At 46.5% G+C, this 16,322-nt stretch overlaps 1 protein-coding gene across 9 annotated transcripts in view; it reads right to left on the reverse strand.

The window, feature by feature from the left end:
- Positions 1 to 48: 48 nt before the first annotated feature.
- The window catches only part of CNTRL (centriolin), an 89,785-nt gene continuing 73,511 nt past the window's right edge, over positions 49 to 16,322 (reverse strand). For 3 of the 9 annotated variants that reach the window (XM_070374980.1, XM_070374979.1, XM_070374977.1), the window contains exons 34-44: positions 15,641 to 15,798; positions 13,706 to 13,779; positions 12,495 to 12,683; positions 11,682 to 11,907; positions 10,037 to 10,242; positions 8,856 to 8,996; positions 7,302 to 7,574; positions 7,073 to 7,135; positions 4,198 to 4,404; positions 2,217 to 2,303; positions 1,484 to 1,942 (exon numbers count right to left, since the gene is read on the reverse strand). In XM_070374980.1, coding sequence (XP_070231081.1) covers positions 2,244 to 2,303; positions 4,198 to 4,404; positions 7,073 to 7,135; positions 7,302 to 7,574; positions 8,856 to 8,996; positions 10,037 to 10,242; positions 11,682 to 11,907; positions 12,495 to 12,683; positions 13,706 to 13,779; positions 15,641 to 15,798 — 1,597 coding nt within the window. In that variant the 3' untranslated portion in view covers positions 1,484 to 1,942; positions 2,217 to 2,243. The other 6 variants (XM_070374978.1, XM_070374982.1, XM_070374981.1 and 3 more) reach the window with 6 other exon arrangements.

The following is a 16,322-nucleotide window of genomic DNA, read 5'->3' on the forward strand; positions in this document are numbered from 1 at the left end:
TGACTCTGCTCAGGACCAGATTCTGGTATTTGCATGTGTGATCCCCTGTAATAAACCTGGGTGCTCAGAGAGAGGCAGACTGTTGTAAACATCTGTGTGCCAGACATTGGGCAAGTACCTTGGGAGAATGTGAAATTCTTTTAATTTTTAATGCACAGAGAGCTTATTACTTGTGTGGTCACCTGCTTTTCTGGGTTCCTCGTTGCCCTTGCACCTACGAGGCCCTCCTGAGTAGTACTTGGTGCTCGGTTCTCTGTGCGTTAGACATTCCGGGATGATGTTCAAGTATTTTTCATGGACAATAAAGTGTTTGATGCAGTGATTTTGATTTTTTTGGGGGCGGGGGGGTGGGTGGCTGGTGATTTTTACATAATCCTAGTTGGAGGGAGTAGAGTTTCTTTGGAAAGACGTCTTTTGAGACCAGGTGTTTGGCTTCATACACGAATCACCTTCTAGGTCAATAAGACTGTAGTTTCGGGAACTTCTCCACATCTGTTGTTTTAAGTGTGCTCTTTTCTTATAAACATGTGGCTCAGTTCACAGCCTTAACAGAAGACCAAATGATTCCTGTTCACGTGGCAGTTTAGGAAGAAAATATTTTACTCTCATTCAGCACATGGACAGACCAGGAAACTGTCCTTGAAGGATTTCAATAATTGTTGAATTAGGCCAGGCTTCTAAGCATTTTGCCAAGACTTGTGAAAATGAAACAAAGAATGTAAGTAAAAAAGACACCATCAAATCAAGTTTACATCGGAAGTAGATGTTTTCTAGAACTTACTGGCTGTTAGTTTTATGACATTTTCACTGTCTTATATTCATCCCATGTCAGTCCCTAGCCCAGATCTTAATGGTCCAGCTCTAGGCAAACAACTTCTTAGGAATATAAACCTCAGCAGGTGGTCAGAGGATAGTGCTGTACTATATATAGTATAACATGGTATATAATACCTGTTTTGGTTCAAAAGCTGTCTAGGAACCTAGAAAATAGGATTGTTTTAAAATATTCCCAAGTCTGAACACAGTTTGAATTTACCACTGGGTCAGATTCTCCAAGGGCTTCCCAGGTGGCTCAGTGGTAAGGAATCTAGCTGCCAGTGCAAGAGACACGGGTTCGATCCCTGGGTTAGGAAGATCCCCAGGAAGAGGAAATGGCAACCCACTCCAGTATTCTTGTCTGAATAATCCCATAGACAGAAGAGCCTGGTGGGTTGCAGTCCATGGGGGTCGCAAAGAGTCAGACGTGACTGAACGACTAAAAATGCGTGTGGATTTTCCAGAGTTCTATTTTTCCACCAAAGAAATGTTTCTCGTTGAAGAAAGGCTTCTGAAGTATATACTACAGTTTTATGACAAGTATTTTCAAAGCATTGACAGATACAACATACTTCAACCTGCAGACAGAGACGGAAAGCCATCTGAAAGACTTGACGTTCTCTTGAAATTAGGGTAAAAAATTTATGGCTTTACTGTAGATCTGTGAAATGTAAAGTCAGATGTCAGACCCACATTTATTTTATCTTTTATTTTCATATGAAAATAGATTTTAAACAAAATCCAAAAATAACTTTTGGCACTATAAATAAAGAGGAGCCTAAGCATGTTGTTTTTAACCTAACTATAGATTTTACCAGTTTATAGATTCAGATCAGCACTGGTCTTATAATAATGCATTTCAAAGGTTAAAAAAAGAAAACCCTCAGCCATGTAAGACCCTGGTTTAAATAGTATACGATATTCCCATATGTACAGGTGACTTAACAAAAATGCTGAGAGCCGCTGTAGAAGTGGAATAAGCTACAGTGGAGTTTTCAGCATCTGAACTGACTGGATCTTGATAAAAACCAAGTGGCATTCTAATGAAGTTAGTGAGGTAGTGGAGAAAGTTATTTCCTCATATTTAGGCAAGACAGTCTTCCTCCATCTGGCTGAGCCACTCGTCCTACAACAGGATGAGAAAGGACTAAGGGTGAATTTCTGCAACAGTAAAAACAGGTTTTAGCTAAATTCACAGAACTAGATGATAGCATCATGGCTAACAGGTAATATTTGAGTACTTCTTGGGAAAAATGTTTTAAGATGAACCACCATACAAAATTACCCAGGATAAAAGTTAGATGGTTACTTTGATTAAGACTATGATAAGCTACAACTCAACATCTGCCAATTGAAAGTGCTAGTTATTTATAAATAAAAGAACTTTTTGTAACATGTACCCTGTGAGCAGGAAGCTGAGGACAGCATCAGTGTCGGTAACTGTCTGCTGATGGTGATGGACCTTGTGGAACTTGATGGAAGGAGCTCTGGAAAGAAGGAAGATAAAACGTTAGGCTCAGAAGCCAGCCCCCTAACTCCAACCTAGTTCAGATTTTCATCCCACACACCCCTAGATTAAGACTCAGGGACCCAACGTACTTCTAACAAACCCCTCTCTACGCGCTGTGCCTCTCGCGCCACCTCTGTTCCCTTCCTGGACCCGGGGCGCCTCAGGTCTCCGGCTGCCACTGGAGCTGAAGAACTCAGCGGGCGCCCACACCCCTGCGCACCCGTCGCCCGCTCTTCCGGGCTCACCTCCAAAGTCATCTCTACAGAGCTCTCTGCCTCTGACCTTCTTCCTGCCCTGAGGCCCATGACGGTTTTGGCCTGTATCTGACGGGTCCTACCGTGGAAGATTTAAGGTGATCATATTCACATCTTGGCTCTGCTGCTAATGAGCAGGCTATGGTCTATTAAAGATGCAGACTGGCCTTGGATGTTCTTGGGCTCACAGACAATACACTGCTCTGTGGTAGAGAGAGATCAGCCTCTAAATCCTGGTTTTGTGTTTCGCTGTGACCTTGACATTTCTTGTTTTCTACAGTTTCTTCATATAGAAGGATGAATGCTAGTTCCCAGGAGTAAGTGAGGCAGTACACGTAGAGTCTGGTGCACACACAGGCGTGCAGAGGCACTTCGTCTGACTCTGCGGCCGTACGCACTGCAGCCTGCCCAGGTGCCTGTCCGTGGGACTCTCCAGGCAAGAATACTGGACTGGGTTGCCATGCTTTCCTCCAGGGAATCTTCCCAACCCGGGGATTGAACCCACATCGCAGGCAGATTCTTTACCGCTGAGCCACCACACCCACACACTAGGCATGCAAAATGGTAGCTATTATCTGTCTGACAGGAATATTGTCTTACTATTTAGGGACTCCATGAATATATTTTACGTTCCTCCTAAATAATTACTAACCTCATCTAGGTCTCACACAGAAAACCTGTGAAATCTTGTGTTGTGCTTTTTTTTTTATAGACTCTGAATTCAGAGTTCAAACTTCGCTTAAGACTAACAATTGGCACAGTCACCTTTCCCAAGTGGACAGACTAAACTGGGACACAAGTTGGCTTCAGAGGTCCAAACTCTTCTATTTTTTACTGTGCCACATGGCTTATGGTATTTTAGCTCCCCAATGAGAGGCTGAACCCGGGCCCTCGGTGGTGAAAACACAGAATCCTTAACCACTGGACCACCAGGGAATTCCCTAAACTTGTTGTATTTACCAAATAGACAAAAAGGAAATCCAAAGTGGAGAGCCTTCATGGGAGAGTTAACTATGTCCCTGTTTCCTAGTTGATTTCCTAAATCAGCAGCTTGTCCTCTTTATGCATTTACTACCAACCAGTTGATTCCAGTTTCCCATGGACAACTTTTGCGAGTCTTCCCTAAGACAAGTTTCCCTGAGATTTGAAGGTGACAGTCGTGTCCTTCCACCTTCAAATCTTGGGGAAACTCATGCCCTTTGGGCTTCCCTAGTAGCTCAGCTGGTAAAGAATCTGCCTGCAATGCAGGAGACCCTGGTTTGATTCCTGGGTTAGGAAGATCTGCTGGAGAAAGGATAGGCTACCCACTCCAGTATTCTTGGGCTTCCTTGGTGGCTGAGCTGGTAAAGAATCCGCCTGCAATGTGGGAGACCTGGCTTCAGTCCCTTGGTTGGGAAGATCCCCTGGAGAAAGGAACAGCTACCTACTCCAGTATTCTGGCCTGGAGAAAAACCATGGACTGTGTGGTCAACAGCACCACAGAGCTGCACAGGACTGAGCGACTTTCACTTTTCACTTTTTCGTGTCCTTCTGAGTCTAACTCTAGGCTGTGGGCCTCAAAGCTTTCAGGGACTTTCCATGTACAAGCCAGACCACTTGTGAAGAGCCTCCTCCTACCTGACTTGGTCCAAGATGGGAGTCCTCTGCAAGGGAAGATTCGAGCTGAGACAGAGTGGCTGACGACGTGGACTCCACAGACGTGCTGGTGACCAGCTCCCCTAAGGCGTCGACCTGCCTCCTCAGGCTGTGTAACGTGCCCTCGGTCTGCCGCTTCCCTTTGCTTAACACCTCTGCCTGCTTGGACATACAGTGTCGGAGCTGGGCCTGGAAGCGTTACGGGAGGACTTAGGGCTTTACAGGGGGAATGTGCCAGAACTAGTGCTGAGTAGCTTCCTCACGTTTAACATTTGAAAGGCAAATCTGTCAGAACACAGAAGTGGCTGCTGAAAACCCTTGTCTTCAAAAGTTAAAAAGGCGGAGCAGGCGGGCAGGTGCCGGACGGCTCTTCCGCGCGTCACTGCACCTTAAACTCAGCCTGTGCGCTCCACTGTCACAACACGCGGGGTTTCCGCACCCTCCTCGCTGGACGCCTGCTCAGACTCAGACGATGGGTTTACACTGCTATCGTCAGTGTCTCCCAGTGCTTGGAATCCTCAACCCCACACTGCTTCCTGGCTTCCCCACGGCACCTCTGAAATGATCCTCTAATTAACGCTGCCAGCAAGCACTGTCCCACAGAACGCTCTGTGACAGGAATGTTCCATGTTCTACATCTGCTGCCTTCTATGGTAACCACTAATCGTGTGGCTGCCAAGCACGTGAAATGTGGTAACTGAATTTTTAACCTGGTTTAATGACAGTGAATTTCCATTTAAACAGCCACGTGTGGCCAGAGGCTATCTGATGTAAAGCGCCTTCTCTCACTCGGGACTGCACGTGGCTCCCTCTCAGCCCTCGAGGCGAGTGGCTGCTCCCCAGCGATGCACGCTGTCCTCTCTGGTTCTAACCGCCTCATTCATTCCCAGCTCTCCACTATACTCTTCACTCCTACATTTTAAGTCAGGCCTCAGGAAGCATCACTACGAACAAAGCTAGTGGAGGTGATGGGATTCCAGTTGAGCTATTTCAAATCCTGAAAGATGATGCTGTGAAAGCGCTGCACTCAATATGCCAGCAAATGTGGAAAACTCAGCAGTGGCCACAGGACTGGAAAAGGTCAGTTTTCATTCCAATCCTAAAGAAAGGCAATGCCAAAGAATGCTCAAACTACCCCACAATTGCACTCATCTCACACGCTAGTAAAGTAATGCTTAAAATTCTCCAAGCCAGGCTTCAGCAATACATGAACCACTGAACTTCCAGATGTTCAAGCTGGTTTTAGAAAAGGCAGAGGAACCAGAGATCAAATTGCCAACATCTGATGGATCCTCAAAAAAGCAAGAGTGTTCCAGAAAAAACATCTATTTCTGCTTTATTGACTATGCCAAAGCCTTTGACTGCGTGGATCACAATAAACTGTGGAAAATTCTGAAAGAGATGGGAATACCAGACCACCTGACCTGCCTCTTGAGAAATTTGTATGCAGGTCAGGAAGCAACAATTAGAACTGGACATGGAACAACAGACTGGTTCCAAATAGGAAGAGGAGGAAGTCAAGGCTGTATATTGTCACCCTGCTTATTTAACTTATATGCAGAGTACATCATGAGAAACACTGGGCTGGAGGAATCACAAGCTGGAATCAAGATTGCCGGGAGAAATATCAATAACCTCAGATATGCAGATGACACCACCCTTATGGCAGAAAGGGAAGAGGAACTAAAGAGCCTCTTGATGAAGGTGAAAGTGGAGAGTGAAAAAGTTGGCTTAAAGCTCAACATTCAGAAAATTAAGATCATGGCATCCGGTCCCATCACTTCATGGGAAATAGATGGGGAAACAGTGGCTGACTTTATTTTTCTGGGCTCCAAAATCACTGAGGATGGTGATTGCAGCCATGAAATTAAAAGACGCTTGCTCCTTGGAAGGAAAGTTATGACCAACCTAGACAGCATATTAAAAAGCAGAGCCATTATTTTGCCAACAAAGGTCTATCTAGTCAAGGCTATGGTTTTTCCAGTGGTCATGTATGGATGTGAGAGTTGGACTATAAAGAAAGCTGAGTACAGAAGAATTGATGCTTTTGAACTATGGTGTTGGAGAAGACTCTTGAGAGTCCCTTGGACTGCAAGGAGATCCAACCAGTCCATCCTAAAGGAGATCAGTCCTGGGTGTTCATTGGAGGGACTGATGCTGAAGCTGAAACTCCAATACTTTGGCCACCTGATGCAGAGAGTGGAGTCATTTGAAAAGACCCTGATGCTGGGAAAGATTGAGGGCAGGAGGAGAAGAGGACGACAGAGGATGAGATGGTTGGATGGGATCACTGACTCGATGGACATGGGTTTGGGTGGACTCCAGGAGCTGGTGATGGACAGGGAGGCCTGGTGTGCTGCGGTGCATGGGGTTGCAAAGAGTCGGACGACTGAGCGAGTGAACTGAACTGAACTCACAACTAAATCCTAGACACCTATTTTCAGCTGCCTACAGACAGACACCCTTCCCTGTGTCTCATGAAGCCTTCAAGCTCAACATATCCTGAGCCAAACAGCTTCTCATTTGACACCCAAGCCTACTTTTCTGGTTTCCCCAATCCCTCCCCCGATCACTGGCCTGTGAGCTGTGTTTTGATCAGCGCATCTGTATTTTCTGTCTGCAGGTCCTGTCAGTTTCAACTGAGGCAAAGCAGCGTTACCCAGGGTTAGGAACCCTGCGCTGAGCACCAGAGCTCGTGGGTCTGAACCCTGACCTTGGTGCTGACTAACTGTGATGCCAACCTCTCTGAGCTTCGAACATGTAACCTATAAATCTGTTGTGACGGCTGCGACAGAGCACTTTCCCCGCTCTCAACAGGCCAAGTGTCTTATACTTTTTTTTCTTTTAAAAGGGCCACCTTGAGTCGGTCCTCACGGTGCCGCAGCTTCTCCCGGAGCGCTTCTCCACGCCAGTGCTCATCCTTTTCAGAGGAAAAGGGAGCCATCAGAGAGTGAGCAGCACCGTCACAACCAGCCCGCCTTTCCCTCCTCCCACCCTCCAGTCCATGTCAGAACTCATCTGGGGCGGTGGGGACCAAAGGGCCATTTTAGGAAGTCCAGGGAACAGCAGGATAAACAAGCCCTTACCATTATGTGAACGCGAGAAAAATGTAGTTTCTCTTCAAAAGGTGATGGCTTCTCACTCAGGGCGAATGGAAAGTTCTCCTTCAAGCTTTCCAGCCCTCCATCTAGGTGTTCGCTCCTTTCCAGAATGGCCTCCAGGTCTGCTGGCAGCTCCGGTAGAAACTGGTTGAGGTTCTTCAGGCTGGCTCTGATCTCGTCTTTCACTTCAGACTTAAGTGTCCTCATCGCTTCACTGATTTCTACTTGTCTTCTTTCCAGGTCTTTCTGGTTTACCATCTACAGAGCGAGTGAGAGTCAAATACCACCAAGTACTACAACTGAAGCATTATTATTTAATGATTTAATATTTTAAATACAGGTATAAAACACCGAAAGACCTACAAATGTTACTTATTATGATTAGAACCGTAAAAATTTGTGATTTTTCCAGCTACCCAAGTATGTCTAAGCTACCGAGTCAAGGATTTCCTGGCCTTCCAACTGGAGCCATGCCTGTTCGGAGAAGCCCAGGGCAGCGCTGCTTGCAGATGGCCCACACTACTGCGGTCCACCTCGCTGCAGCGGGACAGCGCTGGGCTCCAGACTCACTTCCAACAGTCATTACCAGCACGAGTTAGGGCAAGCTAGCTAACTTCTAAACCTCCTGTATCCTGCAACGTGAGAGCTACGTGAGAATTTATATGAGGCACCTTAGCGGTCCTCAAAGGAGAAAAGGGGCGTTTACTGAAACAAGTTTTAAGTGGTCTAGGTTATAAATGTTAGCACTTAAAGGGGCTTAGAAAAGGTCTGCTTGAATGTTTTTATTTTACACATGAAGAATCTGGTGGTGTGGGAGAGATCACTCTATATGGCTCTGTCCATAAAGAGCTCAGTGAAGATACCACAGTCATACTCACTGCTAACTGCCCTCCCAAATTTACAGAGGCCAGGGGGCCTTTAGAAGTAATTTTTTCTTGAGCCAAAGGGGTGTGTGTGTGTGCGCGCGTGTGTGTGTGTGTGTTGGGGGCGTGGTTATAGGAACAGATGAGACTAAATGGCCACGTGGGGTCATCCAAAGGACAGAGTGTAGCAGGGTCACTCGAGGGGTCTGAGCAGCCTGACGAGACAGCTCTGGAGTGGGCCAGCCCCTGACACGGGCTGAGGGACACGGCGGGGTCTAGGGTGAGACCCTCTGTCGAGGACGAACCGTTCTCCTCTCCTCGGCCCGGCTACACAACAGGCGATCAGAGGTTTCCTTGGGAGTTTGTCTCTTACAGACTTGTTTCTGGCATAAAATCTAGTATTTCAACACAGCACTTTGGGACTTGATAAAATTTTATGCTGAAGAAGTGTCATTTTTCTTTCAAAAACTAACAAGTTTGGTGAACTTAACGCATTTCAAAAGTGTATCTTGGGGGCATTTTAAAAGTGTATCTTGAACAAATACTTTCTTCTTGTGGAAAGTTCTAAATTTCAAGACTAGAAGAACAATCTGATCACTAGTCTGACAGTTTTCACAGAGCCGTGCTCCTTGCACGAGCGTGGCTGAGACGCGCCCGCGCCGGGCTGCGGGCGCACCTGCTTCTTGAGCTCCGCGTACTCCTGCTGCATCTGGCTGAGCTCCCGCATCAGGCGCCGGGCCCGCTCGTGGTTGTCCTGCGCCACCTGCTCGATAGTCGCCATCTCCTTCTGCATGGAGCTGTTCTCCTGCTTCTGCTCCTAGCAAGGGAGGAGGAGAACGACTCTGGAGGTGCGCGCTGCTGCCTGGCACTCGCCATCTCTGAGCCTTCGTTTCCTGTCTGGCCTCCAGCTATAAAGGGATGATCGGCCGGCCTCCTGCAGCAGCGGCGGCAGAGCTGGAGCAGAAAGCCTGAACCCTGGGTGTGCCGTGTCAGCACAGATCAGGTGACCCTCCCCTGTCTGGGAGACGTGAACAACAGCCACCATCACAGGGTTCCTGGGAGGGTTAAAACCTAGACATCTGCCCACTCCCGTCACAGTCCTGTTGCACGTCACTGGCTGTGCGTGGTATCGCCCTCTGGGAGATACATCCGGATGCAAAGCCATATTCACACTGCAGGGCGACATGAACCCCTCCAAAGGGGGTTAGAAAATCCTCTTCTGGGACAGTACCTGTCGCTGCCTGTTGGTCTGGAGGCATCTGAGTGCCACCACCCACAATTCATCTCAGGGATAAGAGCATGACAGATTGAACCTCCTAGTTTTAGGATAATGATTAATTAAAGCTGATGCTGACCAAAAAGGGCATGATGAGAAAACCTGTGAGCACAGACTGCAGCTGGGGAAGAGGCTCTTCAGAAGCTCTCCCGCCCCCAAACCCCTGCACCCCCGCTGGAGAGGTGCGCAGAGGCTGGCTCGCCGAGGGTGCTGTCTGAGCCTGTGATCAGCGTTCCAGCCAGACAGCCAACTCCGCTAGGGCTGAGCCCAGACGCAGGCAAAATCTCCCATTAGCTTCAGGCACAAACTATGCACAAATGTACCCAAAACAACAGTTGGGTTAGGGACTGGGTTGCCCGGTCATTTATTTTCTCTACATGGAAGGCGTCATGGCACAAGCCACCGGGGTGGGGCAGGGGGCACAAGCCGCCAGGGCGGGGCGGGGGCACTCACGAGAAGGGTCTTCTCATGGAAGGCGTCAAGGCACAAGCCGCCGGGGCGGGGCAGGGGGTACGTCACCGCACAAGCCACCGGGGCAGGGTGGGGGGCACAAGCCGGCGGGGTGGGGCGGGGGCACTCACGAGAAGGGTCTTCTCCAGCTGGCTGCGCTGGGTCTTGAGCGCTTCCCTGAGGCTGGCTACCTGCTTCTCAGCTTTCTTCCTCTCCGTCAAGAACTGGTTTCGCAAGAGGCTGAAGTCTGCCCTCATCGAGTCCGCCTCTTTCTGAAGAGCCAGCAGCTCAGCTGACTTTTCCAACAACTGCTGCTCCCGTTCTGAGAGCTGTTGTTCTGAAACAGCATTTCAGGCAGTTTAGCCCGAGGCCCTGGGCTGGCTAAGGGCAGACTGCACAAGGACGAGACGCTCACTCAGGCACTTTCTTCCACCAGCCAGTTGTCTAACTCTCCCCTGACCCACAGCGGCGGCCCAGAAAAAGGTTCAGAGAAGGGTGCCTTTTGATGTAGTTTGTTATTGAAGGACCTGATTCCAAAGTGACAGGCGGCCACCATTTTCTCTTTTGAGTCTTTGAGACTGGAGAGCACCAATTCTGTGAGGTGCAAGGAACACGGAGGAGACTACTGAGATGCTATTTATTTATTCACTTGCTTATTTAAACATCTATTCAAGTCCTTCCTCCACTTTTAAAATTTTTGGCTGCTCCATGAGGCACGTGGGATCTTAGTTCCCCAACCAGGGATTGAACCCGTGCCCCCTGCATTGGAGGTGCAGAGTCTTGATCACTGCACAGCTAAGGAAGTCCCTGGAACGCTTTTTTATAAACCTACTTTTAAATAAAGGGAGGTACATAGTATTTCTTCCTCCATGGGAGGCCGTGCAGGAAAAGAACAGAGGATTTGGAATGGCATGAGTCTTATTTTCTATAGAGGAACCCATTTCCTGGTATTCAATGGGAATTGTGCATGCAGACACCCAGTGCATGGTGAGTACACTCAATAAACGATGCTCATACACAACAGTGATATTTAACACAGATTTTTCTAATCAACCTGTGTAAAGCAACACCCTGCCCAGATATCACTTCTCACGCCTCTGGCACGGTCAGACTCAGCATATTTAGGTTTGTTTCAAAATGAAAAGGGTTGGGTCTGAATCAAGAGTTCTCAGGGAAAAAGGAGTAATAATCCTTTCAAAACCCAAGTCCTCAAAGTTTCCGCAGGGGAGAACAACATTTTCTGAGCATTATTAAAACCTGAAGTCTAAGGGAAAAAAATTCATTTACTGACGTAAGAACCATCTTTTGCCCTTGAGTCAAGTTCATTTATATATGGCTCAAAAGAATAAACAGACCGAATGGCCAACAACTGTATCACAGAACTGTTAATATTGCTTTTTGTAACAGGTTGACATGAAATGGATCACTGTTCCAAAGCTCGGAATTAAAGCACTTCTATAGAAAGCCTTTAGGGCGCCTTGTGGCACTTCTTTGCCTTAATATTCCACTTCCTTGAAAAAGCATTCTCAAAGAAAGCGACACAGTCAAGGACAAACACCTGACTGTGTCGAGATCGAATTCCATCTCCATAAAGAGAGTCTGCTCCCTCTGGGCCCGCCTCCTCGGCTTTCGCAGGACCCGGAGGACCGAGTGAGGGCGGCCCCCATGCCGCTCCTGCCTGGGCCACGGCCGAGGCCGGGCCTCCTCTACGCGCTTCCTTTGACAGTCAGCGGGTCCCCCCGCGCCCCACCCCTGGCAGCGCTCCGGGATACATACGGGTCTGGGACAGCGTCTTCTCCAGGGTCTCACCCCATCTCTCCTCCTGCTGCAGAGTCCTGGCGCGCTCCTCGGCCCCCAGCACCTGGCTGAGCACCTGGTCCAGGGCGTTCTTCTGGTCTGCTATTTCCTTTTCCAGCTGCTGCTGCTGCTCCTGCAGGGTCGCTCGACTGGCTTCTAACTTTTTTTCTTCACTTTCTCTCTCTTTCTGAAGTCTCTGAAACGTCTTATTAGAGAACAACCTGTTAGTCATCAACTAACTGTGTCCCGCAGGAATCTTCATGGGCACTAGTCGGATTCCAGTTCAAACAGAAAGTAGCGAGCAGCCCACGGTGATAGAGAGGGAGTTCTCTTGGGGTCAGGTGGGGACGGAAAATGATTTGGCTAGCATGTGAGGAGGGGATATGCAGGAACCAACACGTGGCCACCACGGTTCTTTACGGGGCCTGTTCTACAGTCTTAATGGTCCATAATATTAATACCAAGGGAGTCAGAGAGTTGGTGTGAAATGCCCCTCAGGTCACACAGGGCAGGTTCGGGTGAGCAAGACCCCAAGCGGGAGCTTCTCAGCAGCGCCGCGCCAGGGGAAGAGCGCTCCGCGCGTGGCAGTGCCCCCCTTGCCTGCCGCGCGGGTGCGGTACCGTCTCCTGCTGGGCCAGCTCGGTCTCGTCTGCCTCCACCTCGGACCCCAGGGGAAGAGCGCTCCGCGCGTGGCCAGCTCGGCCTCGTTCGCCTCCACCTCAGACCTCAGACCCCAGGGGAAGAGCGCTCCGCACGCGGCAGCGCCCCCTTGCGTGCCCGCGGGTGCGGTACCGAGTCCTGCCGGGCCAGCTCGGCCTCCTTCGCCTCCACCTCCGTCTGAAGCGCTTGCAGGTGCTGCCGCTTTGTTGCCTCTTCTCTTTGGCAGACTTCCAACTTCTTTCTGCGTTCCTGGAGGTCCTCCTGCAGCCTGGTCTGCTCGCCAAGCAGGACATCCTGGCGCTTGGTGGTGTGGAGCAGGTCCTTCAGGTCAAAGAACAAGCTCCAGCCAGGGACAGAGCCACCCTCTCTACCGGGCTAGTGGCACGGCCGCACCGCCTGAGCCCGGCGGACACAGCCTGAGAGCTCCACAGCCTCCATCATCGCAGTAAACAGGCGAAGGCGCCCGGAGCTCAGTGTGACCACTGATCCCTCTGCCTAGTACCTAAGATGGCAGACCCTCAGCAAGAGACTCAGTTCCTCCGAAATTTAGCCATCTTGTCACTGAGGTGGGAATAAACAGCACCCACCTCAAAGGATTGCCAAGATTAAGAAAAGCTGTGAACAAGCCTTAACTCGGACTGAAAATGAGCCTAAAGTCATGGTTTTGTTACCATCTGAAATATTTATACAGGTTAAAAAATTCACAAAACAATAAATACTTCCTTCTTCAAAGAACCCTAATTAAACACTTTTGGAAAAGTTACCATATTTCTAGTAACATAGAAAATGTTCATAAGAACCCGTGTAAGACTTTTTAGAGGACAGAATAAGCTTTATACATCTTAGAAACAGAATCTTCAAGGTAGAAGGAAGAGAATTTAGATGTCTAACCCGTAACGTACAGAGTAGAACTAAGGTCTAAAACTTGCTTGAGGTTCTTTGGAACTCAGCTCACAGCAGTACTTTCACAGGACAACACTGAATCACTGCAGGAAGACGCTGAGAAGCATCAAGGCCTCATTTGTGCCATGGGGAACAGAGGTCCGTCTGGTCCCTGAAGCCCTCAGAGTGGCGGCTGACCAACTATGGGGCTCTTCTAGCCAACACCCCTGACTTACTAGCTTTGAGCAGAACACTGTTTGAATGGAGAATTCTAGGGCTAAAATAAACTAGACAATTACTGCTCTGCATCAAAGGTTTTGTATATATTACATTTGTGTTAGATAAATGGCTCTAGAGGACCTGCTCATATGAGAAGGAACCAGCCTCTTTGATTTGTTACTTCAAGCAGCTATCTGCACACCTGCAGGACACTACGGGAAGATGACATCTGTTAGGCTTACCTGTTTCGCTAGGTTCAAATGGTCTTGGACATCAGCTAGTTCCTCCTGTAATGAGTTTACTGCTTCTCGTTTTTCTACAGAAATAACATTTACATAGACTAAGAAATACATATGTATACATTTTCCAGTTTCCCATCAGTCCCCTTAAAAATGTAGACTGAAAGTGAATTTATACTTCCTTCTGTTAGGGTATAACAGGTGACTATGCCACCCTACCTTATTCAAGGCCAAGAGAGAGGTACATGCGCAAGCCAGATCTGGGCTTGGAGCCTTATGTTTTTTAAAGACTTAACATATTAAAAAAAAAAAAAGATTAACATGTTCAAAACCTCATGATAAAAAAAAACTCACACACAATACCTACTGTTGATGAGGTGTGTGGTTTAAAAACAGGTACCTTCCACACTGCTGATAAAAATGTAAATTTGGTACAACGTTTCAGGAAGACAATTTGAAAATAAATTTTATTATCTGTACTGGTTTTGTCACTTACTAACTGGGTGAGACCGAGCAAGTCACTTCTCACTTAAGCAAGTCCCAAGGAAACTAGGCTTACGTTGGCTTCTTTAAATGGGTAAAACAATAGTTTCTACCTCATAAAAATGTTATAAGAATTAAACGATAAAATGCATATGAAACATCTACAATCATGCCCAGTACACAGGAAGTGTTCAACAAGTATACTGTTGGCTGGAATTACTTAGTAACTTATAAGTAAACAGTCACGCAGATTCATAAAGATTTGGTCATAAATACGTCACTTAGTAACTTATAAGTAAACAGTCACGCAGATTCATAAAGATTTGGTCATAAATACGTCACTTAGTAACTTGTAAGTAAACAGTCACGCAGATTCATAAAGATTTGGTCATAAATACGTCACTTAGTAACTTGTAAGTAAACAGTCACGCAGATTCATAAAGATTTGGTCATAAATACGTCACTTAGTAACTTGTAAGTAAACACTTAGTAACTTATAAGTAAACAGTCACGCAGATTCATAAAGATTTGGTCATAAATACGTCACTTAGTAACTTATAAGTAAACAGTCACGCAGATTCATAAAGATTTGGTCATAAATACGTCACTTAGTAACTTATAAGTAAACAGTCACGCAGATTCATAAAGATTTGGTCATAAATACGTCACTTAGTAACTTATAAGTAAACAGTCACGCAGATTCATAAAGATTTGGTCATAAATACGTCACTTAGTAACTTATAAGTAAACAGTCACGCAGATTCATAAAGATTTGGTAGTAACTTATAAGTAAACATCACGATTCATCACTTAGTAACTTATAAGTAAACAGTCACGCAGATTCATAAAGATTTGGTCATAAATACGTCACTTAGTAACTTGTAAGTAAACAGTCACGCAGATTCATAAAGAGTAGTAACTTATAAGTAAACAGTCATTCATAAAGATTCATAAAAGATTTGGTCATAAAATCAAAGAGATTCATAAAGATTTGGTCTTAGTAACTTATAAGTAAACAGTCACGCAGATTCATAAAGATTTGGTCATAAATACGTCACTTCCATTTTTGTTTCTAAATCTACACACACACCACCCCTCAGGAAAAATCTGGAAGGATATTTACCACATTGCTAGTAGAAATTATCTCTGAAGAGTGTGGTCAATAGTGATTTTTGTCACTTTGCTATGTTTTTAAAATTGTTCTCTAAGGAATATGAATTCATTTTTTTTTAAAAAAAAGCCAGCTTTACTGAGATATAATTCACATATAATGCATTTCACCCATTTAAAGTATGCAATTTCATGGCTTTTGGTAAATTCAGAGTTGTTCAACCATCACCATACCTAATATTAGGACAATTTCTCACTTCTGTTTCTGTAATAAGAAAGCAAACCATTAAACAAAGACTCCAGCAGAAGGAAGACGGCCGCCTCCCCCGCCGCGCCCTCTCTTACCTTGGAGCTGCTGCTGCATGGCCGTGATGTCTCTGTGCAGGGAGAGTTTGCTTCTGTTTAGCTGGTCTAGCTCCTGTTCCAGTTTTCTGATATCCAATTCCAACTTTTCTAAGTCTGACTGCTTTGCTTTGCTATTCTCTTCTGTGGCTGCTAAGACCCTACGATACAAGTGAGACCATCAAACACAAAATGTCCAAGCACAAATACCAGACAACTAACAAGTAGTGTTATGTGTCACAGCACAGCTGTGGAGTCTGGATGACATTAATAAGTTAATAATATTAATAATTTACTAAAATAACAAACATTAATAAGTATTAACAAACTGTAAGGCTCTTCAACTCATTCTCAAAAAAACCCCTTATTTTCAGCTTTCCAAATAGAACATTTGGAAATGTTTGTCATTTCAAAAAGTGACTTGCTAAAATTGAAGTTTTATAAAAATCAGGGATAACATGGATAGCACTTATAATTCCAAACGTGATTAAAATGGACTTAACTGTAAGTGAAAAAGCAAAAAATACAATTTTATGTATAATGCTGCTAAGCTGCTACGTCACTTCAGTCGTGTCCAACTCTCTGTGACCCCACAGATGGCAGCCCACCAGGCTCCCCCGTCCCTGGGATTCTCCAGGCAAGAACACTGGAGTGGGTTGCCATTGTCTTCTCCAATACATGAAAG

This window comes from Bos mutus, chromosome 8 (assembly GCF_027580195.1).
Source record: "Bos mutus isolate GX-2022 chromosome 8, NWIPB_WYAK_1.1, whole genome shotgun sequence".
NCBI classification, from domain to species: Eukaryota; Metazoa; Chordata; class Mammalia; order Artiodactyla; family Bovidae; genus Bos; species Bos mutus.